The 26,776-nt window shown below is 45.5% G+C and overlaps 1 protein-coding gene across 2 annotated transcripts in view; it reads right to left on the reverse strand.

The window, feature by feature from the left end:
- The window catches only part of sema3c (sema domain, immunoglobulin domain (Ig), short basic domain, secreted, (semaphorin) 3C), a 93,025-nt gene that overhangs the window by 45,263 nt on the left and 20,986 nt on the right, over window positions 1–26,776 (reverse strand). Inside the window, exons 1-2 of one of the 2 annotated variants that reach the window (XM_079494647.1) lie at window positions 16,512–16,681; window positions 12,772–12,945 (exon numbers count right to left, since the gene is read on the reverse strand). In XM_079494647.1, coding sequence (XP_079350773.1) covers window positions 12,772–12,904 — 133 coding nt within the window. In that variant the 5' untranslated portion in view covers window positions 12,905–12,945; window positions 16,512–16,681. Of the gene's footprint in view, window positions 1–12,771; window positions 12,946–16,511; window positions 16,682–26,776 lie in introns of those variants that run through there. The other variant, XM_079494648.1, reaches the window with a different exon arrangement.

A 26,776-nucleotide genomic window follows, 5' to 3' on the forward strand; every position in this document is an offset into this window, starting at 1 on the left:
TTATACATTTGAAAACTTGAAATGAGACACTCAAGACGCACAATAGAGGGTATGCACGTGACATCATCATCATACCAGGAAGTTATGCGGAAACGCCTACTGAGTGGCAAAAACTACTTTCTGGACTTGACAGACCGTACATCCAAACAGAAGTCATATTTGATTGCATTAAATGACTTTAATCAACATTAAACTCACTTTGTCACTCACTTTGCCACTCGATTTGCCACTCGATCTGCCATTCACTGCATGCGCATACCCTCTATAAGTACTTTTACTTTTGGTACTTTAAGTACATTTTTATGCCAATACTTTTGCACTTTTACTCAAGCACATTTTGAATTCCGGACATTTACTTTATAACAGAGTAACCGAGTAACCGATTCCTTCTGGCTGTTGTGATTATTATAGCCTGTACACTACATAGAGGCAACACCACAAGAAAACATCCCTCGGGTTTCCCTGCAGTCCATAGCAATGTCTTACAGACTAGGCCTTCAAAAAATGTTAGTTGTGATCAAAGAAACAGAGTTCAGCAGCAATGTTCCCCCGCAGTAAACAACCCTGTTATGGTTGTGGTTTTTGGGTTTCCCATACATGGATAGATAGGCTCCTCGTGTTGCAGCCTCGTCAAGAGATAGCGATTAGCAGAAGCTGGAAAGTATGCTGCCGGTAATCTTTCTGCGAACGTCAACTGTAAATGTGGATCACCCTGGATTGAGTTCAGGCACTGAGCTGGGTGGCCCGCAAGGTTGTGACTTCTTTGACAGCCTTTTGCACAGTAATATCCTCAAATGAACTCTTGAAGAGTTACAAAGAAGAGTTTACAAATGGAACCAAATGGACTCTTATGTGTCACTACTCACTATAGTGAGTGAGTGAGTATAAGGATTTCACTCTGGATTAAGAGCGTCTGCTAAATGCCTAAATTGTAAATTGTAAATTGTAATTGTGTTGGCGCCCGCTGGCCTAGTGGTCCAGACGCATGCCACATATATAGGCTCTGGCCTGACAGCGCCTCGCATGTTCGAGTCCCGTTCATGCTGCATGTCTCTCCCTGTCTATTGTGTATTCTGAAAGACTCTGCTGTATTCAAGGTTTGTTTTTGAGTGGTGCAACCACTCCTATAACCAGCAATGTCCGTCCCTATGTCTGTATGTTTGGGGTACCAACAGGGGGCGCTGTTGCACCACTCACTTCAGACATGTCAGATTGTTTTGAGTGGTGCAACCACTCCTATAGACAGCTATGTGTGTGTGTGTGTGTGTGTGTGTGTGTCCCTGGGTCCGGGCTTGTACAGTACAGTACAGTCCAGTCCAGTACAGTACAGTCCAGTCCAGTCCAGTCCAGTCCAGTCCAGTCCAGTCCAGTCCAGTCCAGTCCAGTACAGTACAGTACAGTACAGTACAGTACAGTACAGTACCACTCACTTCAGACAGGTCTGAGTTTTTGAAGGTAAATATAGCTGGATTTGCCAAATTGCCACAGTAACCAGTTGCATATTTCCAGTATAGAGGATATGCGCATGCATAAAGTGAGTGGCAAATCGAGTGGCAAGGTGAGTTTAACATCGTTTAATGCAACTAGATAGCACTTTTCTGTTTGGATGTCAAGGCCAGAAAGTATTTTTTTTATTTTTACCACTCAGTAGGCGTTCCCGCATAACTTCCGGGTATTATGATGATGATTGATGTCACGCGCATACCCTCTATTGTTTGACAAATAATCCAGAGTCACTCATGAAAATCCATCTACAAAGTCTTCTATCAAATCATGACAAAGTGATACAAAGCCCAACTACAATATGGGATTATCTTGTCCACTCAGTGTGAAACATCCCCCTCAACCTATAAACTATAAGGAGCAGAGATTAATTTAGGGAGCTAAGTTGAATGGCCCTGTGGAGTGTTAAGTCTTTTTGATAAACACCAGCCACTGAACACAAGCCAAGAGGTCTCCACACCCCATTAACCCAGCAGGGACAGGCTGCGGGCCAACTTCTAACCAGCCTTTGTGTCTTCCATGCAAATCAGCCCTCACCAATCGGCCGCTATACCTGAAAGGGAACACGGCACCGCAAATAAATGATCTTCACGCTAACGAGCCCTTGGTCCCCGTTTAACGCGCAGCGGGGGAACCTGTTCTGTGGTCGTCAGGGGCAGCCGGTGGGACGACCCCGCAATCACTCGCCTTGATGAATATTGAAGCACCGCGCCCCCCACTTGTAATTCATGCCTCCTCACAAGATGGAGTGGGCTTCTCTGTGAAGGCCCGACTTCAAAACCTCTGCCAAATGCCGCTGCTTTTTGTTCAGAATATGCGACGGCCTCCTCGGTGGAGTTCTGGATGGCTGCACTCATCTGACACAGCGTCGGTACACTCATACATACTGCGCCAGTAAGAAGACTTTGTCCTGGCAACTAAACAGAGTTCCCTCTGGGAATACATACAAAAAAGAGGCATTGGCCTGAATGGGGGGTGGGGTGTCTGTTCCATCGCCCCCAGGGACATAGCCCGCCACCAGCATACAGTAATGGCTAAAGATTTATGTTCAGGTACGGCCGAGGGGGGTAAGTTAAGGTGGCATGCCAGAGCATGGAGTTCCTCTCGTCGTCCTGCTGTCTGTCGAGAGACCACCCAGGACGTCTTCTTCCCGCGAGTCAACAGCGAGGGCCGTCTTGATGGTCTGTCCGACAGACATGCTCTGCATTCCCAGGCGGGCAGCATGCAGTGCTCTGCTCACTCCAAATACCAAGAAGACGCGCTTCTCCGCAGACTCGCCGCAATTGCTCGTCATGAGCAGCAAGAGCCAAGGCTCAGAAGCAGAACGACTCGAAAATAAAGTGCATCTCATTAATCCCCCTTATTGTCTTGTCAGCCTATTATCTATGACCCCAGACGTATGTAATGGGAATCATATGGCTGTGTGGGATGCCCGAGTTCGTCCGTATGTATGCCGTTTCTCACAACACACAGTAAAAATGTTGCCGTGCAACGTGGCTGAACAGACATCACTATAGCTAAATAATCGTGTGAGCTCAGAGTATACGTTCACTCTCCCCTGGTTGTGTATAGTTAGTATATACCAGTGGTTCCCAAACGTTTTCGCATGTGAGCCGTGACCCAAAAGAGAGATTCAGATGTTTGCCTGGGACCCAAACTAGTGAAAACAGCCGATCTACAAGCTCACAACGCGGCGTGAAGTGACACGTTGTGAGCTTGTAGATCGGCTATTTTCACTTAAATATTTGTTGGTTGCATGCTGAAAATAGCAGATCTACAAGCTCACAACGGGTCGCAGTGCGACGTGTTGTGAGCTTGTAGATCGGCTATTTCGAGCAAGTGTAAAAACAGTAATTACGACAGCATCAAGGCCCGCCAAAATACATTTTAGTCGACTAAATCAACTGTATATTTAGTCGACTAAAAACGTATGATATTTAGTCGACTGAAACTAGACTAACACTACAACATTCCAGGTAACTAAAATGTGACTGAAACTAAGTGAAAACTATTCAAGAGACTATGACTAAAACTAAAACCAAAATCTGCTGCCAAAAACAACACTGTTCCTCGCGTGGCCAGTTCACCGAGGTGTTGGCTAATAATCCCTCTATAGGAGCAGTCAGAAACCCCAGACAGACACCAGCCTGTCCATCAGACAAGCCCACATAACTATAGCCTGGAAACCATGCAGACGAATCTGCCACAGGAAAAGAAAGTTCCCCCGGGGGAGATTGGGTCTGGCACTGATCAGTTTGAATTACATTACGCTCATCCCAGAGTTTTTTTTTGTGGCTTTCGCCTTTATTTTATATTTTTTATGGAGGGACAGACAGTAGGCTGACAGGAAATGGGGAGAGAGATGGGGGGAAGACATGCAGCAAAGGCCGTCGGGATCGGGAGTCGAACCCGCGGCACACTGCCAGACTGGATTACCAGCCAAGGTGCCTGGACCACTGAGCCATGGCCCAGGCCACGCTCATCCCAGGGTTGTGGGTGACCATAATCAGAGCTGTGCACTGTTGAAAGTGAGACACTTTTTGCTGTGATGTTGGAATCTGTTTGTAACCCCGCCCCTAATTGGAAATACATTTTCCACACTACTGAAGCTAGCCGGTTAGTATAGTGCGTTCTCCCCGTCTCCTTCTCGCCTGTCAAAGGCCACCCCCTATATCCCCATCTCAAAAACACCCATAGGGAATCTATAGTGCACATTTTGGGAAACCAAGTAGCCGAATGAAATAAACTCTTCCTACAGATTAAAAATTAAAATCATACTTGTGTGAAGTGAGGGGTGCCTCAATCCAACACCCTCGTACTCTAAACAAACATTAAAAGTCCATAGACTTGAGGAGCCTATACGCTGGCCTAGTGGTCCAGGCGCATGCTACATATAGGCTCTGGCCTGACAGCGCGCCGCGTGTTGGAGTCTCGTTCATGACGACCTTTGCTGTATGTCACTCCCCGTCTCTCCCTCCCTCTTTCCTGTCCGTCTTCACTGTAACTATCAATAAAGGCACAAAGAAAAATCACACCCGTGTGAACTGAGTGGTGCAACTCCGTGGAACATCCAGACCCCCAGGAACACGTCCATATAGGGTGCCCAGTCCCCAGGGGGTCCCTCTACTGTACTGTACTGTACTGTCACACCCAAAATCACGTAATGGCTGCTAAAAAACTCAGCTTCCCATCATGCAGCTGTGCACAGTGTGAAGCTCAACAGCGCCACTTTGTCACCTGTTGGTACTCTAAACAGACATAGGGACAGACATTGCTGTTCCTTGGAGAGGCTGCACCACTCCACTGCCCTTTTTGTATCGAGTTGTACTTGAAATGTACTGTAATTCTGCAAACTGTTAATACATAAATCAATCAATCAATCACAAAAGGGCCATAGACTTGGCTGCCACATGACGTAATTTCCGAAAGCCAGGCGCTGGAGGGGCTAGCGCCCCCTCAAAAACATGCATAATCTCTCTCAAGCGGTGACCTCTCACTTGCCCACACCAGGAGCCCCTAGTTACCTTTCACCTTTGGCAGCTGCTAAATCACTGTGTTTTTACAGTCATAGGAGTAGCTCCTCTGACTGTAAAAACAGTCACACAGAGACTACAGGAGGTGGCAGGAGATATGGGTCAGTGGATTCTCTGAGTTTATGAATTTACTGGCCACGGTGGAGAGCCACAAGGAAGGGAAAATGGGACCCGGTAGGTCCCTGCAGCCACTGAGGCATGGAGAGCCACAAGGAAGGTAAAATGGGACCCGGCCGGTCCCTGCAGCCACTGAGGCATGCAAGCATGATGCCTTTGTCAGGTTCAAAAGACTGTTTCCTCAAGTGACATTAAGATATGGCCGAGGCCAGATAGTTCTTTCTGTGGTGTTGAGTGATGGCCAGCGTTCGTGGATAGGTTAACAGTCCCGAATGCATCCGTTTGTCAATCAAGGTGGTGTTGTTTTTTCCTTCTTTGAAAGGTTTTCTCATTTTTCTTTGTAAAGAATGTCTTTTTTTAATAGGGCGCTGTGAAGAAATGTGCCATGATGAAACATAATAGTTTGTATTGTAATGATTGGAAGGAACTCTTGTCTACATTTTTTATTTCAGTGACTATATTGCTGTTGGTAACGCCTTCTTTCCACCCCTGTTATGACTTTACGCCTTGGCTAAGCCTTTGTAAAAGCTCTGCAGCTTAATACGTCCAGTGTGTGACAAATTCTTCAACAACCCCACCGCCAAAAGTGGGAAAATTCACAATGTTGAGAGCATTGAAACACATCTGTAAAAAGCTGCCTCATCATCATAAAATACAACCGACGCTACACAATTCAAAGGCTCGGGGCATGGAGAATTTCCATGTGACCCCCGTCCATCCTCAGAAAGACAGGGTCTCCGTTCGTATTGATGCTCATTGATTACCTTTCAGCATGTTGCTGACGAGGAACAATAAAACATTCAAACAGGGTGGGGGGGGGGTGGCAAGGTCAGACAGAGGAATGTCAAAACAACACAGACATGCAGAGGAAAGCAGGCGGACAGACGAGCTGTCAGATATCTCAGACATGCAGTCAGCCCCAAGGCATGGCGCAGAGCTGCAGCAGCTCTGTGCATTTGTTATCCTCCTCGATCTCCTCCTCTCCTCTGGGGTGGATGAGAGGGCCCGTGTTCCATCTCGGCCAATTAGGTGTGAGGACGCGGCGCTGATGGAGAATATGCATGTACTGTACAAACACATATACACACAGAGGAACTTAAGTACACTCACAGGCAATGCACACACGGACACAGACCTGCACTCACATGGATACTAGGGGTGGGACGATATGGGTACCTCACAGTACGATATCTGTGGCGATCTTTGGCCCTTGGTAATGATAATATCACGATATTTGATATATTGCAAGAGATTTCATCAACTATATATCGCGATATCTGTAACTGAAAATGAAAAAATAACTATAAAAAGAAAAAAATCTGGAATTACATATTTATTCCAAAATCTTACAAGATTTGTTGCGTCACAAACTGGCCGATAAGTACATGAATCTTGCCTCCTCCAAGCAGTAAAACACTGACTGCAACTTGTCCACAACTTGTCTGTTCACAACAGTAGGTAGTCTACTACTGCTAGCACTAAGTAATCAATATCACGATATTGGGAGGACAATACAATATATATCGCGGGAGGAAGTATCGCGATATATTGGCACACGGATACAGACAACATACAGATATGATGGACTGGCACACACAGACACAGGTGCACACACATGTGCGAACATCACTCATTTTACCAGCAGAAACATCAGAGGGTGCTTAACAGAAAAAAAGATGCCTCTTGCCCTCTTCCCATTAGAAAAGTATTACTTCTAAGCCCCCCGTGCACCAAGCGAGACATACTGATCCACTTTTGGTCGCTTCAGCGTTGCTCTTTCCCCCACCATGACTTCTGACCTTTTGTTGACCCCCAAAAGAGTAACGCATGCCATTGCCGTCGCCTGATATTGCCTCTGTGAGCAATGCAGGTCTGCTGTCTGCAACAGGGTAATAGTCTGAACGCTAAAGCCCAATGCAGGTCTGCTGTCTGCAACAGGGTAATAGTCTGAACGCTAAAGCCCAATGCAGGTCTGCTGTCTGCAACAGGGTAAGTCTGAACGCTAAAGCCCGGACAAAGACATTTCCACAGTGGTGGAAAGGGTACTCACAATGTTTACTTACGTAAAAGTATCAATACTCCAATATAGAAATACTCTGTTGGGAAGAGCTGGGAAGCTGGGAAGAGCTGGGAAGTAACATTTAACCTGCACTATTAAGGATCTGGCTAAAGGAGACACTGAACTGTTGTTCATTACCTTCATTACCCTACCTTCCTCTTTGATTTACACCAGAGACAAGAGGTTACGAGAGGTGAATGAAATATTGGCTGATGGTAGCTCAGCCTTCATGTTGCGACTGAGAGAAAGTCTACCCTGATAGTAAGGAATCAGTCTTTACTGAAGTCTAGTCTTTGTTGAGTAAGTAGTGAGGAATTCAAGTGTGGAGTTCAGATGTTGGCGGCCGATTTTAGACTTTTTAGTCATCATCAAAATATCCACCCTAACAAGTGGTGTGTCGACTTGTTTTGTAATGGAAAACAGCGTGGAAAACCGTGGACCCGGTTTCACCGGTGATTCAGCGGGAACGTTTCGCCACCAAAATGTACTCATGCCCATGGAATGTGCGTCCAACTGATTAACGCACTTGTGTGCACGCACGCGCACACACGCGCGCACATGCACGCACGCACGCAGCCAGTAAACATCTTTAACAGCTTGGTGTCTGCCTACGGTATTATGAACAACAGTATCCATCTCATATGAATAACGAGGGTTGAGTGAAGGTTGTAATGAGGCATGATAAAAGTGAAAGTCTAATCTGGGGAAGCAGAGGGAGTCGTTTGATGGGGTGGGTGGGGGGTGAGGTGGGGGGCTGTGTGTAGCTGAGACAGATATGTATGGTTCCTCCTCATCTCTCCAATGCCTGGTTCTGTTCAGGAACATTGGCTGAGAACAAAGCCCTGCGTGGCCCATTCCAGCCATGAAGGAGCACTCATTCAAACAGACGCAATCATCATCATCGATCTCTCCCGCTGCACGTTGCGACTGCATGGAGCCGCTCTCCGCCAGGCTCCGCTCCAAAGGCGAGTCCGCACGGCACGGCAGGCTCACGCAGAGGCAAAAAAGGATACATAAACAAGGGTAAAATGTGAAGCGTGTGCATACATATGCATGGACACGCATACGCGCACTTTCAAATAAACATTCTTCACGGTTTTGACATTCTTATATATTTCTGTCCTAAATATACCTCCACCAGGCTTACGCCGTATTGTATACTGCAAGTTTGCCAGAACAGGGTTAGACCGCTAATGAGGTTAAATGATCTGAATGATAAACGCAGCCCAAACACTGCCTCAGACCAGTGGGGGTGAATGAATAGGCCGGCATACTTTTGATCCCTTCATTCATGGAAGGGTATTTTGGTATTGGCGCACAAAGCCTGGTACACAGCGGCAGAGCAACAGTAGAATTATGAAATGTAACAATACAGTTATTCTAGATTAATGCACGTTACGCCTCAAACCAAAATAATGTCCTCCCCAGTTTGTACACACGGGTCTGGGACATCAACACTAGTTAAGCTGCATGTGGAATTTGGGAATGGTGCACCCTTAGACTCTTACTAGGAACTTCAGTATGATAAAATAAGTAAGCCTCGCCGAGCCATGAGCCCCATAGGGGCAGGAGCCTATGATGTACACAAGTAGTATGTCGCAGGGACTTACCCCCAATCCAACCCTTGATGTTGATGCTGAGTGCCATGCAGGGAGGCATTGGGTCACATTTTCCAGAGTCTTTGGTATGACCTGGCCGGGGATCGAACCCCAACCTTCCAGTCTCAGGATGGACACTCTTAACCACAAGGCCACTGAGCTGGTTATTTTGAGTAGGAAGTGGTGACTATTAAAAAGCCAAAAGGTGAATATATAAGGATTCTATCTCGGTGAGTATTATTAACCCATTTCAAACAATACCCTCCCGCCATTTATATGCACAGTTCACTGAGAGCTGTAACAACCTCACAGGAGTGAGTGTTAACCCGTCATCTGTCATCTCAAAGCGAAACGTCTGCTAATCCACCCATGTATTAGTGTTATTAATTATTGTCACACACAAAACGAGCAACGGGTAATGAAAATACCTTTGGAATGTTTGTCTAGTACGTCTACTGGAATTATTGTATCATACTTGCATCAATATTATGACATGTTGGTATATAGGGATTGGGAGTACTACAATAAAGCAAGCCAAATGATTAATTTGAAAGATAAATCTTAAGCATATGACTGACATTCTATATGCTGATCCTACCCCACCCGTCCTTCCTCTTCGATCTCTCCCTTTTGACTAATACCCGTCCATTCAAACTCTAGACGGGCCCGCCCCAAATTTATTAGGGCAGCTGCGCACGGCAGCCGGCGAAAATTCTCAACAGGCCCGAAAATTAAGGCCCGGCAAATCATCAAACCCTACAGTACACTCAAGACACTGCCCTGGCTGTCACCCTTAGATCTCCATATATGGAGCTGACCTGTTCTGACATTCCATATGTTGATCTGACCTCATCAAACCCTATACACTCAAGACACGCTTCATATAATGGCCAGTACAGAATTCATTCCATATGTTGATCTGACCCCCCATGCCAAAGCACCAGCGCTCGCCCAGCAGTCTGCCGTCAGCCCGTCACTCAGGTTGTCTTACTGGTAATATAACTATAGAGATAGAAAATTCACCTGCTTTCAGTTACTATTCTCCTTCGTGAGCTCTGTGCCATCATGATTCCACCTTGTTTTGAGATCATTACTCAATGGACAAATGAAAATAAGGCCGGGTTAAACACTCAAAGAAAATTATATTCAAAGCAGATGCAGAGGTGCAAATATCCTCTATCAAAGGGTTTGCCTCAAAAACGCCTTGAGCTGAAAAAATGCACGCCAGTGTAAAGTGTTTATTATCTCACCAAGCTGAGGGGAATGGTGGGTGTTTTGACTGTTTATTATTTGGGTTGAGCTGCATTCTGGCGGCAGTGTTTTTCACTGTTTAGTATGTGGTTTTAGTTGCCGCCTCGCCACATTCGCCTCCGCGAGGGAGGGAAGAATGTCAGAGACAGCAACTTCTTCCGGTAGTCTACTCTACAATGTACACTTGGGAGTGCCGTGAACCTGCCTTACCCCTGGATAGGATTTCAGGAGTGACAGAGGGAGAAAGCGGAGTAGGGCATTCCACTGTCTACGTCGACGTTACGACCCCCACACCCCACCCGCTGTTTTATTGTTTTTTTTCCCCTCAAGGCCTTAGTTCCAGGTCATGATAATAAAAAAACGGCTTTACATCTGGGAGCAAGCAGAATCCGGCCACCAGGAATGACCCTTTGACGCAGGACAGGTGCCAAGCCACCTGCGTCTGCGCAGCCTTCTGGGCTCATGGCCTGTCTTCATTCCTATAGCCTCTCTTCATTCCTCCCTCTGGATCGGGGCTTGGAGAGAACCCAGGCATCGCAAATGGTTCCCTCCTCAGCGAGGGACTTCCAGGGAGTTGTTTAGGGGGGAGAGAAGCCTCCACCTTGGGCCCCGAGTGTCACCGTGGCCTCCCTATAGCATCTGGAGCTCACCCATGGTGAACTTTCAAGGTCAGCCCCAGAAATATGAGCCTCATTTTCATCTACTTAAAACCGTGATTTCTAACTCACAAATAAACATGGATTTAATTTCCTGCCCCGTGTGCCTGAACTCAGGTGCTGCGCACAGCGTTAAATCACATGCTCGAATGGAAGCCACCTCGGGAACCTATACTGTCTAGCTTCTAATAACCCCACCGAGCAGCCATTCCTCTGCTAGTCCTCTGCTGTCTTTCTCGTAAATGTAATTAATGTACGCCAGGTTTATTATGCCCACAGTAAAATACACGCACATCTATAACAGTGACAGATATTCATTAAGTTCTAAGCCTCCATTACAAAATGAGAACACTGCAGTTCCCAAAACATTCAAACCGGAGGCCATACTTGCATGCAAGTATAGCATTCCCTCCACAGCTAAACAAAACTACAGCAAGAAAGGAATTCAAATCAAATCTGCACCTGGAAAAGGAATTAAGCCTTCCAGAATTAGGAAGGACTGGCTCCCTTACAGTGTCTACCGCGCCTCCTCTGACCTATTAAGCCAGCCATTTGGAAGCATACAGGAGGCCGTGAATAATTTCACTCAGCGTCGACAACTCAAGTAAGGGATAGCATTTGTTTTTCCTGTCTGCAGAAATGACTGTCTGAGTGCTTTTTTTCCCAAGCTAGCGCGCTCCACACCCAGCACTGACAGCCTGGGCCCCCGTCTATCTGCATGGGTACGATAGCTCAATGTCTCTGCAACAACAGCTGGTCTCCAGTATTCTGGAGTCGAGGGAAAAAAGCGAGGCGAAAGCAGAGAAAACGAAAGGAAAAGATTAAGGGAAGAATGAAGCAGGTATGATGAGAAGTTATGACCGAATGAGAAAGAGACAGCTTTGGAAGATCCGAAGAAGGGAGGGCCGGGGTGAGGAGAAGGAATGTCTGATTTATTGTCTTATTGTTTGTCTTTAAATGTTTCGAATGTTACACTGAATACAGTGGACCTCAATGGAAATAAGCCATAGGCTTTTTTGGGTTGTCCTTTTGGTTTTCCTTTTGTATAAATCTGTACCTCTGTGCTTTCTTTTCTTTTTTTGCAAACTGTTCTGTGTACTGTTCAAACTGTTCTGTGTTCCCACAGTACTGTGGGAACCAACACACGGGCATCGATCGAGAGGACGTCCTACGTGGACGTACTAAAGAAAGATACTGGCGCGGAAAGCACAAAGGAGCTGGCCAGATGTATGGAGAACCGAGATGACTGGAAACGCCGATGGAGGGCTCATCTGAGGACGACGTAGAGAGTAGAGAGTTCCATCAATATTAAAAGAACCCAACCAACATCTCCTGCAGACGCAGGAGATGTCTGTGGTTTGCAAAATGCCATACCACCACAGACACACATTACAGACAGTCACTCTCATCTGCTCAGTCGCTGTTAAAAGCACAATGCATGTGCACGCACGCGCACACACACACCCTTGACCCCGTTGCTCCACGTTCAAGGGTAACATCAAAGAAAATTAAGTACAACGACAAAATGAAAACCAGAAGCCCCAACAATGCCCACCGGCCGGCCTCCTTCCATTATGGTGTAGCGTGGTTAAAGTTTAACAAGGACCAAGGGGGCGCAGGGTCATCCCGACAAGCGGTACCATCCCAGAGAGGTATACGGTCCCACACCGCTCCACACTCGGCGGGACAATAGAACAAGCACCGCCAAAGCACTCTCAGACATGACCCCTGGATATAGGAGTAAGTGTGCTTCCTCTGTGATCGTGCCTGTTATGGGAACTTAGCCCTGTCATTATGAGACTAACGACCGTAATGTATAACCGAAGACAGTATAGTTGCTTCAAGATCTGCAATGACATAGTTAATATAGTGTACTGCACCTATCCCTCTGGCATGCCTTCATTTTCAACCATTTGTTAGGCATTAGCGCCACGATAAACACATCATCAGGAGGTCGAGCTGTAATGCTTTACGCGTGTGCGCGCGTCTTTTCTTTGCATAGTTATAATGTTCTGGGGCACTGCATGCCGAGAGCACAATGAGGTTTGTTTTACCTTCAAAGGAGAGGAAGACCCTGGGCTGAGGCTGAGGGATGCTGGAGACACAGCCCAGGAGCAGGGAGAGAGCCAGGAGGGTCATCGTTGGCCACGGAGGTGGTCGGGTCACCCGGCCCTCTGGCCAGCCCATGACTGCACGGCTCAGGAACCTGCACGCCAGGTCACCACTGCCTGTGGGGAGAAGGAGCATACATGGTTTTTCAGAGACCAAACCAAAACCCCCCAAAAAAGTGCATCTCTTCACCTCCCAATATATGAATGAATGAACCCATTGTAAAGCGCGTTGAGTACTTAGAAAAGCACTATACAAATGCAATTCATTATCTCCATGGCCCAAAGCCATACTATACTGTAAGCTTTGGTGTAAAGACTCTAAGTAAAAAGTAAAAGTAATGGTGTCAAAGGTTGAGAGGAGGTTGAGATTCCCTCAACAGTTTCATTTTGAGTATAAAGCCGTATTTAAATACAAACAATGAACACTTCAGTCCTGGCTGGCCCGTCTCCCCATGTGAACTCATTTAATTAAAAAAAAACACTTTCACTAGAATCTCTACAATGCAATAAAATTGATCGAGAGAAAAAAAAGTGGGGAAAAAATACACAATGCTGAGCAAAGATCAGAGCTTAACGAGTCAATTCAATGTCCGCTGTCCACTTTTACCCATGCAGTCAGATGGCCACGTCTTAAATATGGATGAGATAAATCTGCACAAAAGGGCTGCCAATGAAATCACTTCCCCTCGGCCGCCGCTCGACCGCTGCCGCCAATCTCTCTCATTCCATTACAGGAGAAGAGCCTCTCCATTATTGATAAAGACAGGTACCGCCCGAGGGGCATGTCCTCCTACAGTACAGTACATATACAGCCAAACCCCATGGCTCCATGAAAAGGCCTTCGCCTTATCTCACCCGTATACCGGGAAAAAAATTGCACCGCAAATGCTGCCTGCGAGCTGTGAAATACTACACCGAAGAAGTGGATAGAAGATTGCCTCTTTGCTTTGGCCGAAAAAGGAATGTTGTATACAGGAGGTTGTTTCTGTGTTCTTGTGGTTTATAGATGAGCAGTAAAAGATTGATGATGCAGAAGAAGACCACACGCTAGCTGTGCGATTGCCATGAAACTTTAAAGTTGGAGCGCCGTGCTGATAAGGCGGACTGTGGCGTGTATAACGTGGCATGAATGACATATTGGTTTATTGCACACTCTAAAACTTTACAATAACATACAGTACCATGTGGGGAGTGGTGCGTGTGTGTGTGTGTGTGTGTGTGTGTGTGTGTGTGTGTGTGTGTGTGTGTGTGTAGCCTATGTATGCACAAGTGTGAATGGAAAGAGGGATCACATAATTATGGAAAACTTCCACGGTGAGATCTTTTTTGGCTGCACTTTAGAGAAACAAAACAGCCCCATCATCCTTTAGTTCCAACATACATACAGTACAGGGCATGCTCCTGCCTTCAAACTTCCGACGGCTGTGACCTATTCCAGGCCGGCCCCCTAGGATAAAGTCCTGCCCAAGCCCAAGCCTTAAGCCGCTAAACTTCTACCTCTGGCTCTGTCTGGACAGAGAGAGAGAGAGAGAGAGAGAGAGAGAGTTTGGGGTGATCTTCCAATAGGCTCTCTGCTGCTGAGGGCGTCAGCCTCACAGCTGCTCAAGTCATCACAGAGAGCCGTGCTCCCGGTGGCCCGCGTGCTTCTGAGTGTCAGGAGTCGTTGAGAGTGAGATAAGACACAGGTCTGCCATGACAGTGACACCCTGTCGGGTCAGGATTAGACACTTGCACTGTGGTTCCCCTTTCTTCAGAGCCACCGCAGAACTGCCACTGCACTGTACAGACTCGGAGGGTGTGAATGACTATATGATGTATAGCGGCATACGTTATAGAAACCCTGAGCTTGCTTATTTGGACCCATAATAAGCAACACCTTCCGTTTGCAGATGCGATCAAAGGTAGTAGGCCTAACCATTTTGTCTGGCAGAGCCCGGGCACAATCCAGAAATAACACCAGGGCATGGCTCTGCCAGGAATGTCGCAGATGACAATTAAATCTGTCTGCACAAAAGAGGTTGGCTTGATTGAGTGCATGGAGTCATATATTACGGGAGCGACATAATGATAATTGATTGTGTGTTCCTTGGCTGACGGCCTAATGAATTTTCCATCTTGGCATTTCAGAGGCACTGTCAAAAACTAATATTGATGAACCTATGAAACGTTATTTATTCGGCTGCCGAACAGGCATCTGTGACAGTGTGTTCATTTGGTTTTCCTCCCTGTTATTGCCTCATACACATGAACACAATTTAGTCTGTTTACACTGGGGCAACTGAAGTAGAAAGCTCTCCCATCTGCTTTCAGCTTTGATAGATGGGCCCTTTTGGTCTTTCCTAAATCATTCTTCCTGTATATATTTGAGTAGAGATAACTACAACCACCTCTAGCGAAAGCCAACCGCAGTGAAATTGAATGTACATAAATTACACAGGAGACACCTCGCGGTCATCCGGTCCATGAATAAAAATAGATGGTGAAACAGAGGGCGAATTTGAGCTCAATTAGAGATATAATGTGATATAGTCATTTATTGTCAGTTTGCACTGAAATTTGTCTTGCGGCCCAGTGGCCTTGTATGCAACACATATACACACATTTGACATAACACAAAAACAGAAATAAAAATACAGTTACATACATAGAGACATAAGGGCACAGAGCAATGTTCACAGCTCAGTCTAGTCCTGGCCAAAAACCTGATTAAGCGAACGGACCTTTCTAACTATGTAAATGATCTGTAGCATACAGTATGTGACTAAATTTGACTGAGGGACTGCCATTGGATTTTTTTGAATTTTCGTTTTTTCATGTCATATGAAAGCAGGGAATCATAGCTTCAAATTGACATATTGGTTGTTCAGTTTGGCCCACCAGTTTTGGAGATATGTCTTGCAGAAAACAGGCTTGAAAGGTTCACTTCTGTGGTCTCTAACATTACACCTACATGTTTAAGCATTTATTTCATATTTACATGTCGATTTCAGCTCTGACACTTATTTCAGACATGCTCTAGTATGTGAAGAGTCAGAGCTTGTGTACACACTTTCCCCTGCTTCAACTGTGGGGGTCAGTGCGTGTTGTTCACACCCCACCCTGTCACCAACCAGTCAGAAGCACCTTTCCTGCTGCATGCTGCCAAACACAAGCATGTAGGCGCAGCTAAGTAACGCTGAACACCTTTATTTTACACGTTACATCTACAGTACAATATTCAATCGGTATATTCAAAAGCTAATCAGACTTGATGATGTAATGCATTCTAGACCTAATATTTCCATAGAAAATATCAAAACATTGGCACTGGATAATCGTAAACATTCACAAAGTTCATATTTGAAAAGAGACACATATTCAAGGGAGACCAGAAAGTATAGTTATCAAAGTTGACTTGAAACAGACTGCATCTAACTGGAGAGCCACTTTTGAAATGGGCATACATAAACTCCCTTATAACTCCATTCTGATTTCCTGCATTCTTTCTCTCCCTGCACCTGTTAGCCTCCCTGTCTATCACTTCCTCCCTCTCTTTCCCTTTCCTCTCTCTGTCCAGCTGTGTCCAGTGAGTCAGTCATCCCTCCCTCTCTATCTCTCTCTAGCACATGGAGGTTCCCTACCCCATCCAGACAACATGCCTGTCCCGGTCCATCTCTCTCTCTCTCTCTCTGTCTGGGACTCACCTTCTGAGGGCTTCCCTCGGCGCTGCCGTGGTCTGTCTGACAGCCCAGGTTGCAAATGGAACCCGTACGTCCTTTATCCCCCTCTTTCAAACACTTTGCTTCCACACACGGATCCCCCGCCGGTGACTGGATGAATATCCCAGAGGAGAGAAAAATAAATGCTGCTATTCCATCCAACTGTCTACCAGGACAGGCTTGACTGAGAGAGTAGAGGAAAGAGAGAGAGGGAGGGAGGGAGGGAGGGAGGGGGGAGAGGGGGAGAAAGAGGAGGAGAGCAAAAAGAGAGAGGGCTGGTGTCCTATTACACACTCTACTGAAGTCCCCCCTCCTCCGCCTCCTCCTCCTCCCATCCCCTCCCTCTCTCCCTAACTAGACAGCATACAGATCACCTAACTCTTTATAGTAGGCTACGGTAGCCTACCTTTTACACAGACCTAGAGGAAGAGTCTCTGTAAGCCATGCAGTGAAGTTAGAAAGTTAGAATCTACCTACCGATGGCATAATGAGCCCACAACCAACTAATTCTGTGTAATGTAAAATAAATCCAACACATACTGTAGATTTTTGTGTGTGTGTGTGTATGTGTGACACACACACAACACACAACACACACACACACACACACACACACACACACACACACACACACACACACACACACACACACACACACACACACACACACACACACACACACACACACACACACACACACACACACACGTAAATATGTTTGCACCGTCTGTGCTCTGGGAAAAAGCAAAAAAAGTACTGTATAGTGACAGATGTGGGTCGGATATTAAAATGTGATGATAAAACATTTTATTTCCTGTGTTGATACAAGCCTTCTATTACTGTGCCAATTTTAACACAGTCGTTATGCTCAAATTTCCTCCATTTTATGTCATGGCTCGCCTTGCCACAGCAGTATACGTGCCATAGTTTATGGTACGTTTTATTAAAGCGAGGCAATAAAAAAAAAGGTCACAGGCCATGCAGGCTTCATCCAACGTGGTCAACCTTAAAGAGAGTTATCTATGCTTTTAAATCCGTCCAGTCACAGCGTATATATATTCTCCATCTCCATCCAGGAGCACGCAATCCCCACGCACACTCACACACACACACACCCATCCAGGAGCACGCAATCCCCACGCACACTCACACACACACACACCCATCCAGGAGCACGCAATCCCCACGCACACTCACACACACACACACCCATCCAGGAGCACGCAATCCCCACGCACACTCACACACACACACACCCATCCAGGAGCACGCAATCCCCACGCACACTCACACACACACACACCCATCCAGGAGCACGCAATCCCCACGCACACTCACACACACACACACCCATCCAGGAGCACGCAATCCCCACGCACACTCACACACACACACACCCATCCAGGAGCACGCAATCCCCACGCACACTCACACACACACACACACACACACACACACACACCTCCATCCAGGAGCACGCAATCCCCACGCACACTCACACACACACACACACACACACACACCTCCATCCAGGAGCACGCAATCCCCACGCACACTCACACACACACACACACACACACACACACCTCCATCCAGGAGCACGCAATCCCCACGCACACTCACACACACACACACACACACCTCCATCCAGGAGCACGCAATCCCCATGCACACTCACACACACACACACACACACACACACACACCTCCATCCAGGAGCACGCAATCCCCACGCAGCACACTCAACAGATCACTTTCACACAATAAAAAAAAGAGGCACTTTGCACTCAACAGTAACACACCTCTACTTGAAAAAGGAGGTCAGCAAACTCAGCACATGCAGGGGGTCAGCGGTTAAAATGCTAAGCAAAAGGGTTCGAATCTATGCCAAAACAGCACGGGCACAGAACGCTTTCCACCACAGACATGGTTCAGAGCCTGAGATGAGCTGCTTGATTGATTGATTGATTGAAGAATTTATTAACAGTTTGCAGAATTACAGTACATTTCAAGCACAAACTCAATACAAAGGCTGTTAACTGTGAGTGGACGACCCAATTAAGCATTACACTTGTTTCCAACAGGGTCCACCATGTTCAAATCATCAAAACATTTAGAGACGTACAAATAGACACTTCTATAGACAGAACAGGAATTCATCAAAAAAGAATTCATCAAAAAGGAGGTAAAAAGGGAAAAGAAATATATACAGTGAGGGGAAAAAAGGGGGGGGCGGGGGGGGGGATTCAGATTTTACGGGGGCCAGTTTCGAATTGCAGCCATCCGTAGGTGCCCTTTGAGAGCGGTTTTGAAGGAGTCAAGGGATTCGCATGTCTTAATGACAGTTGGTAGGGCGTTCCACATTTTGGTGGCATAGGAGCGAAAAGAATTTAGTCCCTTGTTTGTGCCGAATCTGGGTTGTACATGGTTCGTTGCACTCCCTCTGGTGTTGTGGGTGTGGACTTCGTTAACATTAAGGAAGTATCTAGACAGGTACATGGGTATCTTGGTGGTGTATCGAATCTTGTGGACCAGACCCATTGCAAGTTGCTGTACTCTGTCGTCGACCCTAAGCCATTCCAGCCTGTCGAAGTGGGCAGGGGTGAGGTGGGTTCGGGGGGCTAGATCAAGTAGGAGCCTGACCAGTTTGTTTTGGGAAGTCTGGAGCCTGGTTTTAAGGGCCTTTGAGGTGCTGTGGTACCAGGAGGTGCATGCATAGTCAAAGAAACCCTGTACAAGGGCTCCTGTTAAGGTCTTCAAGGTGTTTTTGTTGACCAGTGAGGAGATCCTGTAGAGGAATCTTGTTCTATGGTTGACTTTTTTGATTACGTTGGTGGCCATTTTATCACCGGAAAGATTAGCCTCCAGGATGGAACCTAGGTAGGTAATTTCATCTTTGCGTGTGATAACATTGTCACCCACTCTAACCAAGAAGCCATTTGCCTTGCTGAGATTGCTAATAGAGCCAAAGAGAATGGATTCAGTTTTTCCCAGGTGTAAAGATAGTTTGTTATCAGCGAGCCAGGTGCAGATTCTACCGAGTTCAGAGCTGAGGGCATTTTCAACCTGCAGTTTGTCCCTGTCCGAGACCAGTAGTGCTGAGTCATCTGCGAACAGGAACAAGTTGCAGTCACAGGCTGAAGTCATGTCGTTTACATATATTAGGAACAGCGGTTCCTGCAGCGGTGGAGAGTAACTAAAGTACTGTAGGCCTACATTTACTGGTACTGTACTTAAGTACAATGTTGAGGTACTGTATTTGTATACTGTACTTGAGTATTTCCAATGTCAAGTACTTTTACTTCTACACCACTACATCTCAGAGGCAAATGTTGTACTTTTACTCCACTACAGTGGAGAAAAAGTACAATATTTGCCTCCGAGATGTGATATTTGAAAACTTTAGTTATTAGTTACAGTACTTTGCAGATTGTCAGTGTTATTTGAATACAATTTGAAAATGTTGCTATTTTCAAAAGATGATTATACATTTGAAAACTTAAAATGGGACATTCTGCAAAATTGGTACTTTTACATTTGGTACCGTATAGGTACAGTACATTAAGTAAAACATTTTAAGCCAATACTTCAGTAAATGTTGAATTCCATACTTTTACTTTCTATATTGCAGTATTGATACTTCAAAAGCTTTGTGTATTTGTTCCACCAGTGTCCTCAGACGGGGCTCAAAGCCTGAGATGGGCTGCTTGTGAAGCCAGAACACAGACCACAGGATGGGATGTGTTTTATGGCGTCACCTCGTTTGACAAGAACTGTTCTGTACAAGAAGTGATGCAGCTCGGTGCCAAAACCAAACCGCACGACTTTAGGGGTCTCGGACTAAAGCGTGGTCCTTGGACATATCAATTTTAGTGTGTTACACCCCCCCCCCCCCCCCCATTACCCACTCACCAAATGCCTTTGTGTATACTCCATTTCCATACGCAGCTTCCAAAGACGCAAATTATGCCCAGCTTGTGTTTCCATGAATGGGCACATTTTGTGTTAACTGTCGAACTGCTGCTGCCGTTCATGCATTTTTACAGAAAGAGGAAGACGTGAGGGAAAGTTAAAGACGGACAGTGGCGGAAATTAACCATGTACATTTACTACATTACTACATTTACTACATTTTACTTAAAGGACAACTTTAGTTTTTTTTCAACCAAGGTTCATGTTTTAAGTTGTTATTAGAGAAAGTAAAAGATGAGTGTTCATTTTTTTCCCCATTTGCTGCTTTCTTTCGTTTTAGCGATTTTAACAATTCTTTACAGGGGTGGGGGCATTCGAACATGGGGCTAAATATATATTTATTTACAACATTTTATAGCGATTTATTTTTTTATTATTTACTATAGTCCTACTATACCTTTAATTACATCTGGCCACACAGGATCTACTGAATGTGAAGGGGGTGGCAAACTGACATATTGAGCCATTAACACAGTATGGCAGCCCCCTATAGTACCCCCCTTCACATTCATTAGATCTTGTGATCTTTTGTGGCCAGATGTCATTTCCTGGGGTCTAGGGGGACTATAGTAAATAATAAAAAAATAAATCGCTATAAAATGTTAAAAAATACATATTTAGCCACATGTTCGAATACCCCCACCCCCCTAAATCGCTAAAACGAAAGAAAGCAGCAAATGAAAAAAAGTTTACACTCATCTTTTACTTTCTCTAATAACCTAAAACATGAACCTTGGTTGAAAAAAACGAAAGTTTTGATGTGTGCACGTCCGAGGTTTGGGGTCTGAGAGGCTAAATCTCATCAAATGGTGGTCCGTAGCTCAAATGCTGAATAAAGAATGGGCCTTGATATGAAAAGGGTTGAAAACCAATGCAAGTACTTTTTCCACCTCTGTATGAAAGACGGAGCACTCATGTACAGACTCAAAGGTCACATGAAAGCCGACTCCAATTCAGGTAAACACACAGTCAGGAACTCACTATTACTGAGAGTGCGAGCCTCGTTTGAAAAATTAAAAACAGAGAGAGAGAGAGAGAGAGCTGCAGAATGGAGAGACCTATAGAATGTGAAGAGTAAGGGGTGGGGGGTGGGTTGGGGGGGGATTGGCTTCTGGTACTGTAGCTGGAACAGAAGGAAATAATTACCCCTCTCTCTGACACACTGGGCTGATTTACGCCTCTCCAATTAAACTGTCAGGATGGTAGAGCCAGGCGAGCAGCACAGCCTTTTCATTGGACTGTAAAGCCTTGTGTGTGCTCATCACTTGAGAGAGAGAGAGAGAGACACACACAAACACACACACACACACACACACACACACACACACACACACACACACACACACACACACACACACACACACACACACACACACACACACACACACACACACACACACACACACACACACAGTGGTGGAAACGGATCTATTTTCTAACCACCTGCCCAGTGCCCACATATACCAAGATATCAGAGACACATGTTTCCTACTGTCCCACAGATTACACACACACACACCCAAAGTGAGTTTGAAAACATGACCAACGACGACCAAAAATATAAATCCCATACAGCTGCAGCAAGACTTGTGAACTGTTGCCATAAAAGGTTAGCTAATGGAATACAACCACCCTAAGGACTACTGCCTGTATCGAGTAGACCTCTAGACCTACTGTACGTCTAAACAGACCTGCTACTTTTACACCAGGCTATTTTTTGTATACTATTTAAATAGTTTTGAGAAAAAATGCTATTTGTCCCAAAATGACTGCAAGATTGGTGGAATTTGTTTCAAAAAGCTTATACCTTGTATAATGACGCAATGTGACATAGCTGTTTACACAATGCTGTACCCCCTCCAACTGTATGTACTTTCCCCATTTTATTATATTTTGACACTTGCTTTTGGCAAGTGATCATGCCAATAAAGCTCCTTTGAATTGAATTGACAAAATTGACTTGAATTGACTGGAGTATGACCTATTCATACTCTGGTTTTAGGTGATAAGGTGAACACCGAAACGGTGGTTAGTAAAAACAGAGAGATGTGTGTGGGTGGAGCGGTGAAGAGCTTCCCACCGCGGCTCTGTGACGTCATGTTGTAGTTTTCGGTGGTCACCTTATCACCTAAAACTGGAGTATGAATAGGTCATAAGAGAGCTTGATGAGGACTGAGGAAACAGACAGAAGGCAGCGGGACGGACAAAAGGAGAGGAGAGCTTCAGAGAGGGGGAGCAAAGAGAGATCGACACAGCGAGTAAAGACAATTAAGTCTTATCGTTTACTGTACCCAGCCCACAGGGCTCCAGCAGTAAATTACCTTAATGAGTGAAATGAGCCAAACAGTCTCTATAGGCCACTGAGTAATATTAGACAGGAGACACGATTATATAGAGGACACACACAGGAAGGAATTCACCATTTGTCAGCCTTCTGATTGGTCCCTGACCTGACTAACCAACAGGCTCATTCCGCCTTGTTCTGCCCTGGTTCCGCCTTGTTAATTTTTTTTTTTTGTGGCTTTCGCCTTTTATTGTTTTATGGAGTGACAGACAGTAGGCTGACAGGAAATGGGGAGAGAGATGGGGGGAAGACATGCAGTAAAGGCCGTCGGGATCGGGAGTCGAACCTGCGGCACACTGCCAGACTGGATTGCCAGCCAAGGTGCCTGGACCACTGAGCCATGGCCCAGGCCTGGTTCCGCCTTGTTTATGTTGAATTTGCTTATAGGCCTACATCATTTTTGTGAAGAAAAAAAAAACTAAAAACAAACATGATATGCCCAGTCACCATGCTGCACCTGTGATGTTCCTTTTTACTGACACCAAGATTAAAATAAAAATCTAATGCACAGAATATCAATACGAGGCAACTGAAAAACACGTTATTTCAATAGTAGTGGATGGAGATAAAGGATTTTTGTCCATCCACAAAAAGGCAACCAATGGGTGTGAAGAGGGGCAGATCCACGGGCGCGACTTGTCAAAGGGTGAATTACCCTTCAGCCGGGAGAACCAAATCATCCACCCATGTCAACGTTGGTCTGATCGTGCACTTCACATAACATCCCTGTAGGCAGGCGTGTGAGAAATCTGAAATGTCTTCTGCTGTGTCTTGATGTAAGCTACTGTATATGGATGGATCCTCAGTGTGCATAAATCCTCCTTCTTCGACAGGGATGGTAAAACACTTTACATTTAAGTTGACATGTTCAGAATACGGCTTCAACACCAGCAATCTGTTTGAACAATGCCTGAACTGAACCTGCTTCCTCTGCTGCACAAGATGCAGGTGGTAAAAGGACACACACACACACACACACACACACACACACACACACACACACACACACACACACACACACACACACACACACACACACACACACACACACACACACACACACACACACACACACACACACACAGTCACACACACACACACACACACACACACACACACACACCCCTCTTAGAGTAACCTGTCCCTTGTTAGTACTGCAGATGTTTCATATTTGTCACCCTGACGTTAAACGCACACTGGGCCAGGGGGTGCTGGTTCCACTCTAATTCTGACACGCATATCTCCTTCATGGAGATATGGTCCTCTCACAGAGCACCATTAGTTTAACATGCTAAGTCTCTGTCGCCACTGCTTCACTACATGATCCCTCAGAATTAAACACACATTTTCATTTCACATTGGTAATAAAACTACCTCAATTTCTTCTTTAAAGGCTTTTGTTATTTTCTTTAAACGCATTCCCTGCTTACCTTTGACTCAGAATGGATTCACTGGGTCAAAAGCAGCGTTTTCATGTACAAAGTACTCTAAATTGCCCTTTGATGTGGTACCCACTACAAAAGGCCAAATTGCAAGTGATCCACACACACACACACACACACACACACACACACACACACACACACACACACACACACACACACACACACACACACACACACACACACACACACACACACACACACACACACACACACACACACACACACACACACACACACACACACACACACACACACACACACATCTAAAAGCTCAACACTGCTGAGCACATGCACTGAAACATCCCAATCAACTGGCTGGAAACGATCTGACATCAGCTATTCTTCATCCACATCAGAATCAATAGGCGTCGACATAGACCTTGTGAATAATAAGATGCCTGAATCAACTGCTGATTGATTTGCATGTTGTAGGCTATAGAAATGAGGCTATATTGTTTCTCATCGAAGCAGCTGCTTTGATTTCACGCGGCGCGTCTCTCTATCTCGCGTCACCAACTTCAAGAGACCCGTGAAACGGCAGGAAAAACAAAAAAGGTGCGAGAGGGACATGAATAATGGGATACCTAATAAGCTGTCAGCAGACAAAGAGTGGATTTGATGAATGCTTAAGCAAAAGGCACGTCGTTCATTCTCAACAGTTCACTACGAGAGATTAATAGAGAGGTTTAGCCACCCCTCCAAGGCTCCAACGAGAGGTGAAGAATTCTGCCAAAGTCACGCTCGATGTCCAAACAGCTTGAAAAATCACCCTGAGACCCGGCCTTTCTAGCTCACTGAGTGAAAACAGTCGACTGGGATCCATACATTACTGTAAAGTTGAACAAAACGTTATGCCCTGTTAGAGTCAGCACCTCTGAAGTGTCCACACTCCGTAATATATAGAGGGAGACTTGGCATTGGAGAGAGAGAGAGGGAGTTGCTCTGCCAGAGGGCATTGCCATTACAGAAGGACATCGGGCGAATCAGATCTCACATTGCAGATTATAACGGCGGCTCCAGAAATAACAACCACCGCCGAGGCTGTGGGTGCAGAGAAGGAGGGATGAAAGAAATGAATGAGTCGAGACGAGTGGATGGAGAAGGAGACGAGAGAGAAGAGTGATGGGCCGAGAAAAATGCACACAGCCTTTTTCCGACTCAACTAGTATAAAGCATGATATGAGTGACTCATTCCCATTTATAAACGAGCTAGGTTCCCTGGCTGTCAGCATGAGCAACCCCCCTCCCGACATGGCTTCTGTTTGGCTTCTATAAAACCTACAAGATTTCCCTGCCTGCGCACCTGATAGATGTCTGATTACACAACCACTTTAAAGGGATTATTTAAAGGTTTTTTTTTCATGTCAATGCACCGTCCGTCCGTAATCTTGAATTTGATTCAGAACACAGTAGTGACCGTAGTTTCCACAAAAAAAAAATCCCATAAATAGCAAATATCAGATCTACGAGGACTATTTGTAGTTCGGCTATTTCCGCTACTATTGGTACAGTACATGATATAAAATATGGCATTCATTTATGAATGAATTTATGAGATACAGTATGATGACATTATGGAGATACAAGTTATCATCAGGTGTCTAATAATAGCATATTTATCAGTGTAATGCAATCTGTCATACTAGTAGGACCAGCAGTTTGGACTGGGTCCGTCTGAGGCCGTTGCCAGATATATAATGTCTCATTACCCTTCACACTGTATATATGTGTATCTTAGCTAATTTGCAAACGGCACAGCCGTAGGTAGGGGTTTCCAGATATTTACAAGCTTGTTTCACAAAGGCAAACACAACCATAGGGTTGTGTTTACTAGGCTGTACAGCCGTACAACCATTAGTGTGCCTCAGTGTGTGCATCAGTGTCACATTGATTTAGTTTTAGTCATAGTCTTTTGAGTAACATTCTGAAATGCTTTAGTGTTAGTCTAGTTTTAGTTGACTAAATATAATATATCATATCATGTCCTCAATTATGCATACGGCATACAGTATATGCAGCATATATTTGCCATATAGGTTGGTAAATTTAGTAGGCAGGCTCTAGACCGGACCCGGCATTTGTGGGAGATATATTAGCACTCGTGGGTGACCGGGAGCAGACGCTGATTCACGGGAGACTCCCGCAACCTCCGGGGAGAGGTGGGAATGTCTGGATATACTTCAACATTGTCTCGCATCATCTAATGAGCGGACATCTCATTTAGCTCTGCCTGCTCGTTTCACTGAAAGACTCTGCCTGCTCGTTTCACTGAAAGACTCCCATTCACTGCATGCATCCACAAATAGCTGTGTGGTATTAGTCAGCAGATGCAACCAAATAAACTAGGTTTCTCAAATGATGAGCGTGAGAGAGAGAGAGAGAGAGAGAGAGAGAGAGAGAGAGAGAGAGAGAGAGAGATAGAGAGAGAGAGAGAGAGAGAGAGAGAGAGAGAGAGAGAGAGAGACACACGGGATTGACGGCCGTTACAG

Source organism: Electrona antarctica, assembly GCF_951216825.1.
Source record: "Electrona antarctica genome assembly, chromosome: 23".
Classification (NCBI taxonomy): domain Eukaryota; kingdom Metazoa; phylum Chordata; class Actinopteri; order Myctophiformes; family Myctophidae; genus Electrona; species Electrona antarctica.